This window comes from Penicillium griseofulvum (genome assembly GCF_001561935.1).
Source record: "Penicillium griseofulvum strain PG3 chromosome Unknown contig_84, whole genome shotgun sequence".
NCBI lineage: Eukaryota > Fungi > Ascomycota > Eurotiomycetes > Eurotiales > Aspergillaceae > Penicillium > Penicillium griseofulvum.
In genome coordinates this window covers 796,666-816,486 of record NW_024467475.1, presented here as the reverse complement: position 1 = coordinate 816,486, position 19,821 = coordinate 796,666, and the positions used below count along the sequence as shown (strand labels likewise).

At 47.0% G+C, this 19,821-nt stretch overlaps 5 protein-coding genes across 5 annotated transcripts; 2 read left to right on the top strand and 3 right to left on the bottom strand.

The window, feature by feature from the left end:
* Positions 1 to 465: 465 nt before the first annotated feature.
* PGRI_048520 (uncharacterized protein) lies at positions 466 to 5,875 on the top strand (the record flags this gene model as incomplete). The annotated part of the gene is made up of 5 exons (XM_040792565.1): positions 466 to 726; positions 773 to 1,379; positions 1,437 to 2,049; positions 2,111 to 4,958; positions 5,012 to 5,875. 5 exons carry the CDS (start codon positions 466 to 468, stop codon positions 5,873 to 5,875), a joined length of 5,193 nt encoding a protein of 1,730 aa, XP_040644532.1.
* Positions 5,876 to 6,732: 857 nt separating this feature from the next.
* Positions 6,733 to 8,460, bottom strand: PGRI_048510 (uncharacterized protein; the record flags this gene model as incomplete). Its single annotated transcript, XM_040792564.1, has 1 exon — positions 6,733 to 8,460. One exon carries the CDS (start codon positions 8,458 to 8,460, stop codon positions 6,733 to 6,735), a length of 1,728 nt encoding a protein of 575 aa, XP_040644531.1.
* An 811-nt stretch (positions 8,461 to 9,271) lies between these two features.
* PGRI_048500 (uncharacterized protein) lies at positions 9,272 to 10,586 on the bottom strand (the record flags this gene model as incomplete). Its single annotated transcript, XM_040792563.1, has 3 exons — positions 9,272 to 9,400; positions 9,458 to 10,268; positions 10,360 to 10,586. The coding sequence occupies 3 exons, from the start codon at positions 10,584 to 10,586 to the stop codon at positions 9,272 to 9,274; spliced, it is 1,167 nt and encodes a 388-aa protein (XP_040644530.1).
* A 1,539-nt stretch (positions 10,587 to 12,125) lies between these two features.
* Positions 12,126 to 15,862, top strand: PGRI_048490 (Peptidoglycan-binding Lysin subgroup; the record flags this gene model as incomplete). The annotated part of the gene is made up of 3 exons (XM_040792562.1): positions 12,126 to 14,031; positions 14,084 to 14,814; positions 14,867 to 15,862. 3 exons carry the CDS (start codon positions 12,126 to 12,128, stop codon positions 15,860 to 15,862), a joined length of 3,633 nt encoding a protein of 1,210 aa, XP_040644529.1.
* A 2,115-nt stretch (positions 15,863 to 17,977) lies between these two features.
* Positions 17,978 to 19,008, bottom strand: PGRI_048480 (sucrase/ferredoxin-like domain-containing protein; the record flags this gene model as incomplete). Its single annotated transcript, XM_040792561.1, has 3 exons — positions 17,978 to 18,023; positions 18,075 to 18,664; positions 18,715 to 19,008. The coding sequence occupies 3 exons, from the start codon at positions 19,006 to 19,008 to the stop codon at positions 17,978 to 17,980; spliced, it is 930 nt and encodes a 309-aa protein (XP_040644528.1).
* Between the last annotated feature and the right edge of the window lie 813 nt (positions 19,009 to 19,821).

Here is a 19,821-nt window from a genome sequence, read left to right as displayed (position 1 = left end):
GGTCTGAACAGAACAGACCGGTATTTCTAGCTTATAGATTCGTGCTCAACGTGTTCGTTGGTCATTGGCTGATCTTACCAAAGGGGGGTATCTGATAATAACACGATGTATCTGGGACCCGATCAATTTTCTTCAGTAATCTTCCAAGAAATAGATTCTAATTAAGCCATGACTCTCAAAGTTGATAAGCTAAAAACCTTCTTCCGCCCACGAAGCAGGACATCAAATGGGGATTCAGCGTCACAGTCAAGAGAACCATCATTCAGTTCCTCCGTAGGTATTAGCTCTCTGACGCTAGAAAAAGCCTCACGAGCTGCATTGCTATCACAGGGGCAAGTGGAAGAAAATACTTTTGCACAAGGCACACAGCCACCTGGTGATGTAGCCAATGAATCTTCTCAGCGGATGAATGGTAAGTTATGGGCAGAAGCCCACAGCTGTCTTTCCAACAAAGAACAAGAAACCATGGCTGGTTTACTGGTGGCCGAAAAAAATGTCGCAGACTGGACACCGGAGGTCCTTCTGCGAGATGTACAAGCGAAGCGAGAAATCTGTGACAAGAATAGATGGACCTTCAGACGCGGTGGCCACAACATTCAGTTGAGGGACACGGCAGACAAAGTTCTGAATTGGTTGGACAAATTCAAGGCAGTTGGGGACATTGTGTCGAATGTCGATCCACTCCATGCTGGAGTGCCCTGGGCTGGGATCAGGTTTCTAATCCAGGTATTTACGCCTCTTCGTGAGATTTTCAATCTCTAATCAACCTCAGGTGGTTCAATCAGAGAAAACCCAAATGGAAGCTCTTTTCTGCGGCCTTAATAGGATCTGTTATATTCTCTACCGATGCCGGCTCTACGAGGGTCTCCTCCAGTCATGTCAAAGCTCGCCTCAAGCATGCCAGAACCTTCACTCAGTCCTGATAGAATTCTATACCGTAATCCTAAGGTTCTTAGTTCAAGCAGCATATGCTTACGAGAGAACCTCCCTACAAAGAGCCTTTGCTGCCTTCTGGTCATCCGACGACATTCAAGATCTAGAAAATAAATGCCAAGAGCTTGAAGCTCGCGCAGAAATTGAAGCGCAGAACTGTGATAGATCCGAGTCGTCGGAAGCACGAAAACTTTTACTCAATTTGCCGGTGGTCAAGGATCTAACGGACTCAATGTCTACCACAATTACTGCCATTTCGGCAAACCTACAGGAAAAAGAGGCCGGGGATATCCTTAAGTGGATTTCTAGAATCCCATATGAGGATCATCACAGATCTGTCTGTAAAGGCCGCACAGCCAACACTGGTGGATGGCTCTTTGAACATGCACAATATCAGAAGTGGCGACTTTCGGAGAAGTCCACAATATTATGGATACACGGTATTCGTGAGTTTATCCAGAACCATTGAATCGTGAGTAATACAACTAACATATGCTGAAAAGCCGGCGCTGGTAAGACCAGGCTTATTTCCCGAGTCATTGACCATCTTGTCGATCATCAGCCAGATACTACTATAGCTTACTTCTATTGCAACCGCTACGAGACCTCACGCCGTAACCCCACACACGTCTTGCAGAGTTATGTCAAGCAACTATCCAAGTCTCCATCGAACGGCGCCATTCAGCAGGTCGTCATTGATATCTATAAAGAGAACCAACGCAAAGGTGGAGCATCAGCAAATCTGAGCCTTGAAGAAAGCGAAAGACTTGTTCTTGAATTGACGAAGGCATATGCAGAGACAATACTGATTCTAGATGCCATGGATGAAACCTATATGGAAGATCGAGAAGACCTCATGGAGGCATTGGATCGCTTGGTATCGCAATCTGCCAATCTCAAAGTTTTGATTTCCAGCCGACGCGATAACAATATTAAGCGACGGCTTCAACTGGAAATCAATCTTGGTATTGAGGCAACTGATAATCAAGATGACATCAGCAAGTTCGTCCATGAGAGAATCCAGCATGCGCAGCAAAGCCGACACCGGAGCAGGCCAATATCTGAAGGGTTACGAGATGAAATTGTTACAACCCTTCTAGAAAAGAGCGAGGGGATGTAGGTTTTCATTGATCCTTGAATCTCGCAATTTCCGCTAACGTCTATTGGAACTATCTAGGTTTCAATGGGCTGCCCTACAGATCAAGGAAATTCTAGAACTTCAACTTGAGAAAGATATCCAAAAGCGACTGGGACGGCTGCCAAAGGGCTTACAGGCAGCGTATGCTGAGATCTTCAAAAAAAGAATCAAAAGCTCCGCGGGCAGCATGCCAGAGATTGCAAGTCGAGCATTCCAGTGGGTCCTTTTTTCTTTCGAACCCCTACCTTCAGATGCATTAGTTGCGTTTGTAAGTCGAGAAATGGATCATGGAAGGATTGAGCATGTCGACTTGGATATACATGATGTGCTTGACGCCTGCTGCAACCTTTTGGAAGTCGACAAAGACTCTGAACTCTGCCGCTTCTCGCATTTGTCTGTACAGGAATATTTGGAACAGCACCATTACCATGCCAACAAATCTGCTACCTCTCATCGTGGAATAGCAACAGTGACCATCCAATGCCTACTTGAGAACAATGCTTTCGAAATAACAAATGAGAATCTTGCTGAGAGAACGTCATTGACATATGCGGCAAGGTTCTGGCATCTCCATGCCAGGAAGTCCTATAAGCTTGAGGTCTCGAAGGGCTTGAAGGGCTACATTAGCATGATGTTCAGCAAAGAGTTCTCTCTGGCATTTTCAAATTGGCTATGCATCCACGATTGTGACGAGGATGATTTCGACAAGGAGCCACCAGCAAGGTCTTTCCAGCCCGTTAAGGAAGGCTTCCCCGGTAGATTATATTACGCGTCGCGATTCGGGTTTGAGTTCATTGTGGAAAATATGCTGAGAGAAGATACGGAAGTGACTCGAGAAGCCAACCTCAGGAGCCCTATCGTCGCATCAGCCGTTCATTGCCACCCAGGGGTATTACGACAGCTGCTATGTGCTCAGTCTTCGCAGACTATTCAGCCAGAGGATGTGTGTTACATTATAGAGAAGATCGACGGAGACCTGAAAGAGACCATGATGGTCTTACTGGATTCGCGGACCCTGGATCATGAAGAAGAAGTGCACAACTCAACACAGAATTGGAGAGAAAGAATAATAAAGGAAGATGTACTCACTGCTGCGGCAAAGAACCTGAGAAAGGGGGACAAGGTCATGACAATTCTTCTTAGTAAATGGGGAGCAAGTATGCCTATCACAGCTGATGTCGTCAAGACCGCAGCAGGGAACACTGAGATTGGCGATAGGGTTATAACCATTCTCCTCCAGGAACGTGGAACCGATGTTCCTATCACAGAGGCAGTGGTGAAGGCGGCAGTAGGGAATAAGAACTGCGGGGGTAGGCTTCTAATGACTCTACTTCGCCATAGAGCTGAGATCCCTATCACGGAGGATGTGGTGAAAGAAGCAGTAACCAATTCTTCGGGGGGAGAAATCATGACTATCCTCCTAGAGGAACGCGGAGCCGATATCCCCATCACAGAGAGTGTTGTCGCCCGAATTGTTGGAAGTCTAAACGAAAGAGTAATAGCGATTCTTCTCAATAAACGGGGGTCGGAAATCACGATCACAGAGGATGTGGTTGGAGCAGTGGCAGGGAATTATTCCAACAGAGAAGAGGTCATGGCCACTCTACTGGAAAAGCGCGCAGCCAACATTTCTATCACAGAGGGTCTTGTTGCTCGAATTGCCGAGAGCTTTAGTGAAAGGGTGATCTCGATACTTCTCGCGCAACGCGGGCCCGATATTCCTATTACGGAGGATGTCCTCGAGGCGGCGGCCGGGAATAGTAAGAGCGGAGACAAGATCATGGCCACTCTCCTCGAGAGACGCGGAACTGATATCCCAATCACAGAGGTTCTTATTGCTAGAATTGCGAAGAACTTCGGCGAAAGCGTGATGATGATCCTTCTCAAGAAATGCGGAGACGACATCCCTATCACAGTGGATGTGCTCAAGGCAGCCGCAGGGAATACTAAGAGCGGGGACAAAATGATGATGATTCTCCTCGAACGAACTGATATCCATATCACAGAGGATGTGGTCGAGGCAGCGGCAATAAATCCTTGGATCGCGGACAAGGTGATGGGGGTCCTCTTCGACAAAAGTGGTGCCAGGATCCCAATCACAGAGCATATACTCAAGGCAGCAGCAGAGAATTATGCGAGTGGGAAAGAAATAATGAGCATGCTTCTTGACAAATGCGAAGTTGATATCCCGATCACAGAGGATGTGGTCAAGGCAGCGGCAGGCAATTATTGGAGCGCAGACACGGTGATGAAAGTGCTCCTCGACAAGCGCGGAGCCGATGTGCTGATCACAGAGGACGTGAGGAAAGCCGCGACAGAGAATGAGAACTGTGGGGACAGGCTCATGACTATTCTTTTATGTCATAAAGCTGATATCCCGACCATTGAGGATGTGATCAACGGAAGAGAACGAGGTTTTTCGAGCATATCTGCCGATCCCTCGAGTTTGATACCCAGCTGTTTTGATTCGGCACATGGCCAGACCAAAACGACTTTGCCGTTAGCGCTGCAAGCAATTGAATCCACCGTGGGTCAAACCGAGACTCCGCGAGCGGGTTCCCGCAAATACCTGCGTGCCTTTTACCCATATTGTCCGGCCGGGGGCTTCCTATCATCTGTTATTCTCTCGCTGGACCCGGGAGACATCATTCTGGTCCACACCTTGCATACTAGTGGCTGGGCTGATGGTACAAAACTAGATTCCAAACAGAGGGGCTGGTTGCCTACTAATTATTGCGTGGTATATGATTGTCCGCCCATGTACTCTCTCCTCAAGGCTGCGGCCGATATTTTCGATAGCGTTCCAGACACATTCGGCCCACCAATGAAAGACTTCGCAAACCAAGATTTCTTGCGAGGCGCTAACGCTGGAGTCCGGTTTCTTCTGGTACGATCCCCGAAAGCGAACAAAGTCTCACGGCATGGCTGATCATTCTATAGGAACAGTCTGAATGTCTCATTTCGGAAGCCCCGCTAGTAAAGAGGTACGATGAACTTCGAGCACTTCGCAAGGACCTACTATCAAACCTTCTATGTCTGTCAATAATCATCAAGAATTTCCAGAATGTCGTTAACGGAGACCCTTCGAACGATGTAATCCAAATTCTTCTGGATGAGATGATTGACAGGGCCTTCGAGCTCGTCACTCGCGGCGCCCGCTTCTTTGATCTCTTTCATTCATTGTATGACATTGACATGATTGTGACTTCCATCGACGAATCTGTCTCCGATCCTTCTGCTGCTAGTCTTGAGCACCACCAGGATCAGCCTACTGCTACCAGGGCGGAAGACATCTCGATCTCCCACTGGATACCTTGCTCTGGCCCTTCAATCGCTACCTGTGGCCAGAGATCTGCGTATAACCGTCTAGGAAGCACGTATGATGGGTTCCTCGACGTACTGAGGTCTTTGATTGGCTTGCACTTGCAGCCTTCTTCATCTATAAAGTTTATCATTATCGACACTGCAAAGCAGGCTGTGCAATCATGCCAGCTTTTGCTAAATGTGGTACAGTCAGTATATGAGCATCACGATCAGCATGATATGTTTCTCAAACAGGCGCATCATTTGATGCGCGAGAAGATTTCAGAGCTGGCGCACGCCGCTCAAGACGCATCTCGCTCAGAAAATTTACATGATGAGTATACACGCTTGATTAACGTCGCCATTGCCTGTGTTCGTGCTGCAGGCGACTGTCTGACACAGGCTCGTCTGGTGGTTGGAGAATTTGGAGACTTCAATCTTGAAACATCAGAGCATGAGACAACAGAACAGAATGTCATAACCCACATTAGCATAACCTGACTCGCGCGAGTAATGAGGGCAATGTTATCAAGCTTTCAAGATTGTCCTAGAGTTTCACGAAGGAAATAAGAGTATACATGCAAGTTTAGATACATGCGCTTATTGGCAAAGAAGCGTTCATGTCCACACTTTAGGATCTGTTATCCGTTGTACTAGGAAATGTTAGGGGTTTCGATGTAGACTAATCCAATATCATAAACCCGGGTACTTGTCCAAGCGTAATCAGGAAACCGTGGGACTAAGTCGACAAAACACCCACCCCTAGGAGCATCGAGCATAGAATAGTGACATTAATTAGGCTGCCGAATATGAGCTCCATTATAGTGCAATTGATAGCAGTCATTTTACTCCGCTCTGATATGCTAGGTTCTTTTTTTAGGGAAGGGCGAGTGCCATCTACAAGTGGATGGGTACAACTTCAGGGATTCAGGGGAACAAGATTTACCATTTCTCGATGTTCGTATCGTCACCCGTTAATATAGTTATCAACCCTAACTACGACCGCAATAAATTAGTCTAGAGTTCTAGATCTATCGATTCGTACCAATTTATCCGTAACGTCTAGCCTAAGTCCTACCTCTAAGTATACATAGGATGTACGCTCGATCGAGTAGATCTAGCTAGGATATAATTTACCAAAATCTAGAGACTTATACCAAGGGGCAAGTTCATTATCTAATCTTATATAGTAATTTACGTTTAGCTATCCTTTCTATATCGATATCTCCGAATGGAGCGGCCAAGTGTCCATGTGGCCGGAGACTTTCCTCCCAGTCTTGCTATGGAGATGTAATTCAAAGAGCTATGATAGGCCCGCAATATTTGAAATAAACAAAGGGTTGAGAGAATCAATTCATTCAATATGCCTCCCAGTCTTTCATTTCGAAGGATGTCATACGCTTTAGAGGACGTGAAAGCTTTAGCCAAAGTTTGTTATCCGAATCATCATCTTCAAGATACGCGTAGCCAGTATCCGCGCTATCGTTGTAGATTCCGTTGTATTCGTCTTCAATCTTCTGCGCAGTTTCGGTTGACAGCCACATGTATCTCTCCACTGCTCCTGGGTCAGCGGGCAGACCACCATAGATACCAGGAGAGTCCCAGTCGCCTCTGGGAAACTGCCCCGGAGGAACAACCATATCAGAAAAATGGATAGAAGAATGAGCATAAGAGTGTCTAGGCTCCAAATCAGGCTGTAAACTTGCTTCCACGGTGGTATCGTAAGGGCCGAACTGTGAGATCTCTCTGCTTCCAATGGAACGCTCCTTGACAAATTCCTCTAGATATTTGAGGTAGATCGGGTTTCTGCTCTGTTTGGCAGCCTCAAAGTAGGACTCGCGTGGAGGGGGCTTCAACTCTCTGAAAAGCAAGTAGTAGTCACAAAGTATGGCAGCGATCGCAATTTGGTGTCTCATGGACGGACACTTGCTAGCCAGCTCACGCAAAGTGTTCTCTTTAGGCCTTACCGGCCACCAGATAAGCCAAGGGAGGCTGTCTGAGTCATCGTCAAGGTCAGAGATATCATTGTTCATGATTTTTCGAGCATTTATCGCAGTGCGAATCTCGCGACACTCGCGCTCATTGCCTTCGCTGTGCAATTTACCTGGGAGAATGATTCGCCCAGGGTTGGTTTCCAGCTGATAGGCCCACCATCGGGCAAAACTTGTATGGTGATAAATCCCACGAAGAATACAATTGTATTCAATTTCCGTTCTGAGCCTCCGTGGGTGCATCAATCGAGCGTATCTATCCACATTACCCTCCCATGCAGCCATTTGCGTTGGAAGACGTCTGTCAATAACCGGAAGATCAGGCGGAAGAGGCATCCACAAATGCTCAGAGTCCCCTGGGCCCAGTTTCGCACCTGGGCCAAGTACCGCATCGAGATCTACTTGGGTGAATATTTGTTTCAACCCAATGAACCCATCTTCCTCAATGTCAATATCATCTGCAGTTGTATCTGGCAAGTTCTTGGGAGGAAGAACACGCCTGCCCAAAGCCTGTCGAGGCTTCATATTTCCATTTAGGAACGCGGGTGTCTGTGGGCTTTCAAGATTAACCGATCGAGTGAAATCATCCATAACAGCCCATCTTTGAGGAGCCGATATGATGATTTTGTAGATATCGGCGTCTTTGGCAGCATTGTAGGCTTCTTCGGCAATAGATACGTCTGGCAGAAGATCCAGTTCTTTGTAAAGATCCGTATACCAAGCAGCAGCACATGCGCGGCCGACTTGGTAGCGCATCGATGGATATCGACGGGCAAGCTCACGGTAGGTTTCTTCCGATGCAGGTTCTGGATACCAAATGCAATATGGCTCCGTGGCAGGATCCTGCATATCGGGGATGATGTTACTCATTATCAGACGAGCATTGCGGGCGCGAGAAAACTGATGAGCCTGGCTATCGTCGCCGGAGCATAACTCAATGATTGCCGGGCTTGTTGCAAATTGGAGTGAATCACGGATCCCGCGAATGACTGCTCTACGATGCCAAAAAGAGGTCAGATCGGACGGGACTTTTTCCCCCTTTATTGCCGCGATGCATTGACGGCGGTCGTATTCAGCCGGTTGTTTCTTGCCCATGGGGACTGGTACGTCGGTGGGGGAAATGACAGAGCTTTCCCCTGCAACCTGGGTAGTTGCCATAAAAGTAAATAGCGCCGGAGGGCGAGGCTGATAATTGTTGGAAGGGGTTTGAAAGAAAGAGAGGGAAAAACAGATTCTTGAACAATCGGAAAGTGTCCAGGAATTTATAGGCAAGGCAGTAAAATTGGTATTTGTAGCGCTTTATTAGACTTATCTCACTAACTTCTTCGTATTAAATTCTAAGTCTTGAATTTGTCACGTAAATCAGATTGGTTTCATTGCCACATACCATACGCTGTACCGTAAACTTACAAAGTACCTGAAGTGGGCTGTACAGTATGTGATTTGCCGACTCAGACTGTGTTCAGTTTCATGTTAGATTGTGGCGTTGCTTGATTAAGGGGTTTTCCTTTAGTGCGATAATCCTTATTTAATCCCACTAAGCTTTCCAAGGTTAACTAGAAAGTCGGCCCCGGAAGGTCCCTCTTGGATGTGCCTTTGCCTCTTCCCGGCCAATACAAGAGGGAAGTATCCAGGGATAGTTGGAAATCCACGTTTGATGTAGTGCTTTGATTCTGGGGCTTATTTAATATAGGAAAAGGATAGATAAAAGGTTGGTAAGTACCGCCTATAAGTTACTGGCCACAGATATAGGATAGGACCTAAAATAATACCACTTGAAGTTGCAATTTTGACATTCTTATACTCTTTGCAAAGGTGTTTGTCAATCAATTCGGAGATATAGCTGTCTAATGAAACAGTCGACGTCACAGGTCAAACCACCCAGGAACTCTGTTCTATAGAACTCCTATATGGGCGGAACGGCACATTTGTCCCAAAAACTTTCCCAGGGTTTGATCTCTTCCCAGTGATCAACATTCCTTTTGGTGCTTGCTGGACCATCGGTAATGGCATTGCGGTTCCCAAGTTCCTGGCCCTATGTAGCCATGAAGTTAGTGCCCTTCGGGATAGTCTTAGAGAGAGAACAACTTACCCAAGTCATAAACTTGTCCCAGTTGTTAAGTCCCTTGCCCTGAATTTTTGCAATGTTCGCGGTCACAGCAAGTGTTCTTGGGAAGTCGACTACTTGGTATGTTTTCATGCCTGGAACTTGGGTATCTGCTTCGGCCATCACAACGGTGCTGCGATATTTGCCTGCATTGTCGGGATCAGGCTCTTGGAGGTTCCAACCCTGATCGCTAGATAGCTCCTTGACTATCCAATTGCTTGTCTGGCCCTTCCTAAGGGCCGCAATTCGGAAAGAAATCTCCTCGGCGCGGCCAAGACGATCAGAAACATCCCCAATATTGACTAGATGCGCATCGTCCTTGACTGCGGCCACCTTCTCACTGACCGCCCTAATATATCGGATATGTTTATCGTCTTCTTTTTTGGCATCATTCGAGTCTGATGACCCCGAGCCTGCGTCTCCATCTCCACTGTCTCCGCCCCCTCCCGGGGGAGCTCGACCTGAGTTGAACAAGGCGGCATTGTTTTCCAAGAGCGCCAAATTAGGACTGATAAGCGATAGTTCAACTGTTCCCTGGAAGTTGTACTTATACTTTCTATAAACTGACAATTCCTTTTCCGCTCTTTGGAGATCATCTTTAGATGTTGGTTCAGTTATGTCAGGAGGAAGAGGCAGATCAGCAGCTTTATCGAGTGTTCTTAGCATGAATTCCACATAATTCATAGCCTTGTCTGTCTTCCGGCCGTTCTCTATATGTCGGTTGCTTGATCCCGCTGGCCCCTTTCTGTCTCGGAAAGGAAATATGAGCTGTTGTCTTTCGGGGGTTTGAATTTGGCTATATCGAAACGTTGCACAGTTAGCCATGACAGCCTGAAGGCCGCCTTAAATATTATTAGGATGGCACAAGTTCCTTAGCGATAACGTACGTGAAAATTTGATAAGCCTCCCACAAGAAGAGTTTCTCGTAAATATGTGCATGAAGATTGAAGTCGGTGCTTTTATAATTTGTAAGATCATCGGCGCCGACTCTTCGATGGTGGGTGTGTAAATTATGATTGGGATGAGAATGGGCTGAAGAGCTTAGGCCCGTAAGAGCAGCAAGCCATACTAGAACAAGGCCCAGAATAGAGAACTGGGACACTCGGAAGAGCATCTTGATAGTGCTCGCAAAAGGTAGACAAGTGCTTTTTGAGAGCAAAATTGACGAGGACTGACTGGAAGGTGACTCAAAAAACGGGGACAGAAGAGAACACCCATTCCTTTTATGGAATACCCTATTAGTCCCTCTCCCTATCAAGAGCTTCCATGGTAATGGCCTCTACTCGTACGGCGCGATATTGTCCGACTTTCGGCTTGATGAATTCATACTAGCACCAGTGACGCGCATCGGGGCCAAGCTAATTTCACTTCGAATCCCTGACTAGGGCCTATACTAGTAACAAAAATACTAAGAAAGCTTGAAATCAACTGGAAAGAGGAGGTAATCCCTAAAGTGGTCGTTAGCACAGGTAGAGTACATGGGAAGAACTGTTTCATGGCTGAAACTCGATATGCAGGTTAGATTAACTAGATCCATAACCTGGAGCCCACAGGGCTCGGAAAATCTCTGTCGTTCAATTAGACGCTACTACGTATATTCAATAAATATAGTATTTTAGTAGCAGTGTTATTCGGTTTGCCCAAATAGGAAAGTAACCAATACGATCCAGGATACGAAATATGTAGTAACGTATCCACTAATCAAGCTTTTGATATTGTGCTCATATCAAGCTTGGCTATTTTCATGTTTAATGAGATATTATTATAAAAGTACTCCGTAGTGATTACGCGGTCTGCTGGTGGGAACGACCTCATCATTGGATGCAGGGGGTGGAGGAAATGCAACTTGGGGGCGACATCCAAGGCTGGCATATACATCCCGGCCTAGTTCAGTTTTAATCACACACGCTAATGCAGGTGGTATATTCGAACTAGCTTGATACTCGAACCCACTGGAGGCTCGGAACCCTGCATTTGAGGCTCGGGCCGGCGGGTCTCCGTATGAAACATCCGATAGTACTCCGTAGTGTTCTTGGCATTGGACTCTGCGTACTAGCATATACCAATGTACTAGTTTGGATAGGAAATTTTACTCTTTCTCGTCGGGGATTTAGCTGAAAAGTTCTGGATTGGGGCGCACGTTCCTGCTTTCTTCCGAAGTGCATCGCGGTACCTTCCTCAGAAGCTGTATGGCTTGATGAGTGGTAATTTGATTGACATTAGCTTCATGTTGGTTGACCCACCGGAAAGCCTTGAACTCCTACGGCGTATCATTCTAAATTGATCGGTCGTGTTGGATTTGCTCTTTTCTAAGGTTGATATAAATATTCCAAGCCTACTGGGTAGCAGTGAAAAGCACCACCTCAGCACTTTCAAGTTCTCTTCAAGCACACTTTCATTCCAGGTTATCGCCTGGGGTAGTATTCGCCTTCATTCTTTCACGATGAATACTGCCCTTGGGGCTTTCGTTCCTTTTTTTTTCTTTAATGTTCTCTCTTTTGCTTCTGTTACCTGTGCCTCCACCACCACGTCAGCAAACTTGAACGTCTTGCCTGCGCCAGGTTGCCCAGAGAGCTGCTCGGTTGTCGGCTCAAACCCGAGCAACTGGACCTGGATCGTTCGGCAAAGTGATTTGAGCATCTGTGACCAGCCAATGCTATTTGACTTCCATTTCGGAGATGAGTGGACTTCCAATTCGGCAGTACGCTCCTGTGCTGTTCTTCAGCCTTTCCCCGAGCAATCCCCAAGCTCGAATGTCAAAAAGGAAAAATGGGCCAATATCGACGTCACTGATTCGGATGCTGTAATGCAGTCGTTGGTGGTATCGAATTCTTGTGCAGCATCTCAGCAGATTTCAGATGTGACCGTTCAAGTAGGCCCTGCCGGTGCTATCAAGGCTACCAATGACGCCAATGCTGCGGTCAAGAACATAGCATCCTTCATGACCAATGCTGCCTCGTGTGGCTCCACTGTTGTTCTGTCAAAGGTTGGAGAAGCCGTCGCTGCGCTTTATGCCGGAGCGGATGTCTATCCTAGCAGCGTTGGTCCATACCTTGACAGCTTTACCAAAAGCCTTGAGGGCGGGTCTCAGACAATCCAATCATGCGATTCGAACTCAAAGCAAGACACGACTATTGGAATCTATATCGTGAATTCATTGGATGAGCTTGGGGATATCCAACGCGCCTTCAAGACGTGGTCTAAAGGCAATTGCCTTGGAGCAAACGGTCAAAATTCGATGAAAACAAAAATCACCACGTTGGTATCCTCTGGAGCCAGCAAGCGGTCAGGCGTCTTTTCATCTGTCGAGGATCTCATCGCCCCCCGGGATATCTGTAGGACTATACAAGTCAATCTGGGAGATGGCTGTGGCTCATTGGCAAGCCGCTGTGGTATATCGGGAGCCGACTTCACCAAGTACAACCCCGGTGCTAAATTTTGCTCGAATTTGAGGGCTCACCAGCATGTTTGCTGCTCAGCGGGCACTCTTCCCGATTACACCCCTAAGCCTCAAGCAGATGGCACCTGTTTCACTTACACCATCCAACCCAATGACAATTGTGCTGACATTGCAGCTGGTTTTGCTCTTACCCAAGATGATATCTATACCTTCAACAAGAACACTTGGGCATGGGCTGGCTGTGGCACGAATGATCTAAAGCAAGACCAAATCATATGTTTGAGCAAAGGTAACACGCCTATGCCAGCTCCGCTCAGTAATGCGGTGTGTGGTCCTCAAAAGCCTGGTACCAAGCCTCCATCTGGGCAATATAATGGCTGGAACCTCACTGAGCTTAACCCCTGCCCTTTGAATGCATGCTGCTCAGGGTGGGGCTTCTGCGGTACTACAGATGACTTCTGTACCAAATCACCCGCCAAAACAAATGCTCCAGGAGCCTTTTCGGCTGGGAAAAACGGATGTATCTCCAACTGCGGCACAGAGATCGTCAACAATGAGCATGCTCCAGACAAGTTCCTTCATGTTGCTTATTATGAAGTCTTCAACATCAAACGCGAGTGTCTAAATATGGATGTGAATGAGATCAACGGTACATCCTTGACTCATGTGCACTTCGCTTTTGCTGGACTGACTGCCGACTTTGACATTGCCTTTGACAATGATGATTACAAAGCGCAGTTTGAAAAGTTTGTCAAGAAAAGCACACCTTTCAAAAAGGTCCTTTCGTTTGGAGGATGGGCTGAGTCGACTGGAGCCGCGACCTTTCAGAGATACCGTGATGTCGTCAAGCCGGGAAATCGGGACAAGTTTGCGACAAACATGGTCGCATTCTTCAAAAAGTATGAGGGTTTAGACGGTATCGACTTTGATTGGGAGTATCCTGGGGCTACCGATATCCCTGGTGTCCCTCCAGGCACTGGTGATGAGACGAACAATTACCTTGCTTTCTTGAAGCTGATGAAGAGCAAGATTGGTGATAAGTCCCTTTCAATCGCTCTGCCTGCTTCCTACTGGTATCTGAAAGCATTCCCGATTGACAAAATGGCCGAGTATCTGTCATACTTCATCTATATGACTTACGACCTTCATGGACAGTGGGGTGAGTTTACCACCTGTCTTCACAATCGATGGACTTTACTAATCATATATAGACTATGGTAATGCCCACTCAGATATCGGCTGTCCCGGCGGAGATTGCCTTCGGTCGCATGTTAACAAGACCGAGACTGAGAACTCTCTTGTGATGATTACGAAGGCCGGTGTACCCGCAAACAAAGTCCTTGTCGGGATTTCAAGCTACGGCCGCAGCTTTGGTATGATCGACTCAAGTTGCACTGGCCCCATGTGCAAATACGGCGGTTCCTTTGATGTTTCTACAGCCGAGGCCGGACAGTGTACCAACACCTCTGGATACATCTCAAATGCTGAATTAAATGATATCATGGCGAATGTGAACGCAGGCCAAGAAGGCTACAAGGGCCGCGTGTGGTATGATAAGGAATCCGCTTCGGATATGATGGTTTACGGTACCAATGGCAACATCACTAGTTGGGTGGCGTACATGGCCGATGACACCAAGAATGAACGCATTGACTGGGTCAAAGGGCTCAACTTTGGCGGAGTCACTGACTGGGCTGTTGACCTCCAACAGTGGAACCTGGGCGTGGACCCCAACTCTGAAGAGGCCAAGGACCTTCAACTAGCCGATCTTCCTCAGGGGTGTCCTTCCGACAATTGGCCGGACAGTCTCGATAAGCTCCAGGCTAGCATCGATTCAATCGATATAGAATGTCGGTCTCAGGCTGTTGTTTGGGTTTTGCTTAAAACACTCCCCACAGTTCTGCAAAACTACAAAGATGCATCTGAAAGCTATGATGAATATGTTAGTTCCAACCCCTTCTGATGCTGGTGCAATCAAGTTAATCTGCTTCTAGTTCAGTTATTATTCCGAGTGGGTCAGGGACAACATCGACGATTCCCTTGAGAAGTTTATGTGGGGCAATGGAAGGAAATACATGGACTGTAAATGGACAGCGAGCGGAGCAGATGGTGGCAGTGGCAATGATGCTTGTACAAAGATGACCGTCAAACAGGGACAACCCGGTCAAGGCGTTGTCACTATCACATATACGGTACGCGATGAAGATGGGTTTTACAACGCGCTTCAGAACGATTATGGTATCCTCAAAGACTGGATTGTGTGGGAGAAGACATCGGGAGATCCGGAAAACGCTCCTTGTCCCTGTCCAGTACCAGGCCACTGTAATCAATGCAACAAGCCCCACGGCGAAGTGTACCACAACTGGCCAAAGAAGGCTGCCGATGATGCTATCAAGGTTCCTAACCTCAAGTCAGTGATCGACACTGCAGTCCCCAACATCACCGCACTTCAAACTGTCATGATCGGAAGTTTCATGGAGATGCGTATGGGGTCCATGGATGCCTCCGACGCAGACATCGCCACCGCGTACAGCATGCCCGTTTTCATGATTGCAGACACGACCAAGCAAATGAAGGAAATGACGGAAATCGGCAAGGAGCAGAAAAAGGCCGATACGAAAGCGAAAGTCAGCTTCATCTTGGACATTGTCAGCATTATTCTTATGATCATTCCGTTCGCTGGAGAAGCAGTCGAGGCAATTGGTGGGGTGGCAAACGTTGCCCGCGCTGCTTTGGTCATGGGCGAGGCTGGTAACGCGGCTCTTTCTGTCTACGATATTGTCAAGGACCCATCCTCAGCTCCTTTCGCCATACTTGGTCTACTTATGGGCGCTGATGCCTCGATCGTTGGCAAGTCTGCCAGGACTACCTTCACCAAAGCCGCTGCTTTTCGGCATGCGATGTCTGACGGCTCCCTGAAATCTTTCAGCAAAGAGTTCCAGGCCAATGACAAGATTGTGCAAGACATTGTTAAGGCTTGCAAAGCCTAAATTTCATTATTGTCGCTCTCAGGGAATGTCCTATGGTATTTGAGTGTTGTCAATTTGAATTAGAGCTCCGCAAAGCCCATAAATGGGCGGAAGTCGAGATACTGTGGAAATATAAAAGTTGATATTATGAATTGAGATTAGATGATATATATTTAGGATTTGTAGAGGAGTACATACTACCACATTGAACCTCTATAACTTTTAAACTATCCAAATCAACCTCATTTTCGCGTTTTCAGACATAATATAGAAATATAACCAGCAACAGTATAAAATAGCTAGTCATTACTATAAGTGTTGAATGTGACTTGTCATGTGACTACCCCCCGCAATCCCCAGGGCTTATCAGTTCCAGGTTCGCGTCTCCGCTTTCTCGGTTATCCGATCTTCCTTCCCAACACTTACTCCCATTTTTTGCTTTTTTATTCATATTGTACAATGACAGTTGCACAATTATGCCCCCAAAACGTGAGCGTACAGTTCAAGGCTCGTGTTGGCCTTGCAAACACCGGCGCGTGAAGTGTGATCTTGGGAAGCCCATGTGTCAGAGATGTGTCTCGTCCGGAGCAGAGTGCTGTTATGACAAACTTTTGATCAGATGGAAAAAGACCACGCAAACAACAAGAGATCTAACTATGTATCAGTCCCCATTTATGACCCTCAATGTGCACTTAAAAGACAATACCTTGGCCGCTGGAGACCTCAAGGCCCTTGAATACTTTCAATCCGCTGTATGGCCTCTTTTCACCACTGCAGCTCATCCTTGCCCACCACCCATACATCTCGCTATGGAATGTCAGCCGGTTCTTCTGGTTGTATGTGAATTGGCTGAGGCGCATCGCACACTGCGGGAGGAGGCTGGGACTAGCACGGTGAACGCACCGTTTGATAAAAGAACGAGCTGCCTGGCTTCAGTCAGGGAGCAGCTTCGAACCAATAATTCCAATCATGCATCACTTTCTCCCTTGTTGATTGCAGTCTTTCTACTCTATTTTCTGGACGGCTATATTGAATGTGGTCATCCATCTGCCTCGACAGCAAGTCACCACGTGGGCGTCCAAGCGATCGTTGATCATCTTGGAGGCTTCACAGCACTTATCGAAATGGGCCAAAAGGACATCACTATGCTACTATCAGAGTTCGCATCCACAGACTTGACAAAGGCTTTGCTGGATGACCGAGCACCTTGCTTTCCCGCTGAAATCTGGACACAGATAGAGCATGGGACGGTGTGGTGGGACCAAGAAACATACAACGGCACAACACTAGCATCGGTATTTAGGATAATGGCAGAAATGTCATTATATCGCCAGCAGATCAAAGGAGGAGACCTGGAGACACTTTCAATGGAAATGGTGCAAGATTTTGAGCAGTGTCTACAACCGTCATTCCAGACTCTCAACTTTGACCAAATGAAACACCCCAATACCTACACTATACATGAGTCGAGGATTGAATCAAGGATGCAAGCTGATTCTTTCACACGTGCTTTTCAACATAGTGCGCTTGTCTACCTCTATCGAGCAATCTGTGGCCTCCCACCGAAGCATTGTTTGGTACAACAGCATGTTCAGTCATGCGTGGAGTGCATCAGAAGTATCTCGCCTCTTTCCAAGGCTCATAACTGTATAATATTCCCATTATACGTTATGGGCGCCCACACTTTCCTACCAGACCAGCAGGCCTTCGTCTTAGAGAGACTCGATTTTATATACAACTATTTGCGCTTCAACTGCGTGTTGCTGGTTCGCGCAGCGCTGGAAGATTTATGGAAGTCACCACGGCATAATGGAGATTGGTGGGATATGTTCGGATCTTTAGGTGAACATGTACTTGTGATCTAACTAGAGCTGTAATTACTATGAGCGTTGAAGCGAATATCATGCATTAATGACATCTTTTTCACCTTTTAGGCTGCCATTTTCTTTGGAAATTGGGCTTGTCGAAAACACCAATATAGCCCAGAGAGAGAGTCTCAATTCGAATAACCTCGGAGTTCCACCCTCTATTCCAGAGACTTAGACGTGCGAAGGTGAACCCATTCAGAATGGCTCTGCCTAGCTGTTATTCTTTGACGATGACCATGTCTTCCGAGAAATCCTCGTTCGATGAGGATTATTCAATTCTATCCCAAAGACCTTGACCTTCCCCATTTCCCTCGCTGTGAATGTATTAAAGATTACCATTGGAATCAAAGCTATCGCCCAATTACCAACTCGTCAACCCTTTCACCCGATCAAAGCCACCCCTCAACTGTGACTCTGGATGTACAACCTTGCCCTGTAGAACAGTGTACTTAACAATGCCTTCACAATGCTCAGGCCGTACACGCGCAAGCCAAATCATCTGCTGGTCCTTCTTGCGATAGATCAAAACATTTGCAGAGAACTTATGCCCACCGACATGCGAGACGAAGAAGATTCCCGCCCCGCCAGCCCGAGAGTCGTCTGCATCGCGGTCTAGCCCCAGCGGGCGGAGATGTCGCTCAAGCTCGCGCTTGATCAGTGGCGCTGTGATACCACAGCGTGCATCTCGACGTCCGTGCGAACATAGTAGTATCACGTAGTCAAGTTCACAGGGTCGAGAACTCATCCCATTTGCGGGAGAGATAGTGCCGTTTCCAGTTTGCTGATCGATGGGGTGGTCAATGAATCTGGCAATCAGGTTTGGAACATCTAATGGTGCGACGGAGTCGATGTATGTGAATGATGGTAGAATTAGTACTGTCGTGCCTTGCTTGGAACTTCCGTCTGTGGTCGGTTGTTCTGGAGGAGTGAGATTTGATGCTGAGACTTTAATCGGCTGGACCGGGTGTTAGTGGAGGTAGGCTAATTTTGAATTTTGAATCTTACACCATGGTCTGACTTTGCCCCATCGAATGCCTCCATCAAACTTCCTGTCACATTTTCGACATTCTTTTCCTTCCAGTCCGATTGCCCCGTTGCCACGAGCACATGGGCGTGAAATTCTTTGACTTGGCCATAGAGAGGTCTGGAGGTCTCGACTTTCACTTTTGATGGAAATTGCACTGTGCAGTCGGCGCAGTCTTTTAAACATTCGGGACCGTCCTCCTTGGGATCCACTTTCGGAAAGAGGTAGTCGTTGGCGCTGCCTATTCGGCCTAAGGAAAGCAAGGAACGCAGCATGGTGGAAGGCGTGTTCAAGTTGTGAAGGCGAGGTTGAAAGTTCAAAGCCAAGTTCAGATGAGCATTTTTGAAGTTCGAGGTTGCCTGGAGATTTGAATACAGATGTAAACCCCAGTATCTCCGAGCTATGCGCCGAGTCCGGTTGAAAAGCCCGAACTCCGAGCTGATGGCGTTATCTCCATGCTCGGATCTCTCCAGGGCTGAGGTTAAGTGGAGATGATTTATTTCGAGAGCCTTAGCCTTAGCTTATGTTGTAGGGCTTAGTTTTTGAGTCTAACGTGGAGACTGACAGCCCCTTAACATTAATTTGATTTGCACCTACCACATGGACGTCACGTCCTGTTAACTGTAGATCGTGGCAATTAACCCCCGATTCCAAGTGTGAGGCGTTCTACCTCTTCGTTCCTAAATCGTGTACGTTACACTAATATATCTATCTGGCTTCCGGTCGCTTTTAATATCCTATGATAATTATATAGGTGATCCTCGGTAAGTATGTACATAGAAAAGTCTATTTACACAGCCTATTCCCGTCTTCTTTTGCCGTCGACCTGTAAAACTGACATGGTAGAAATGATATCTAAGACTACTAAGAAGACTACTGTAAAGACCACTGGAAATCATCGAAAGGTTGCTGATATAGCCGACTATTATTGTGAATATAGCGAGATAAGTAAGACCTAACGGATATGTACCGTCTTTTGGCTTATATGGAGCTCCCCTTACTGCACACAGTGTTGTAACCAATCGGTTCCTTTAGATTAGGGACCACAATAATTGACTTGTGGATCTCTCTCTAGATAGCAAAAAACC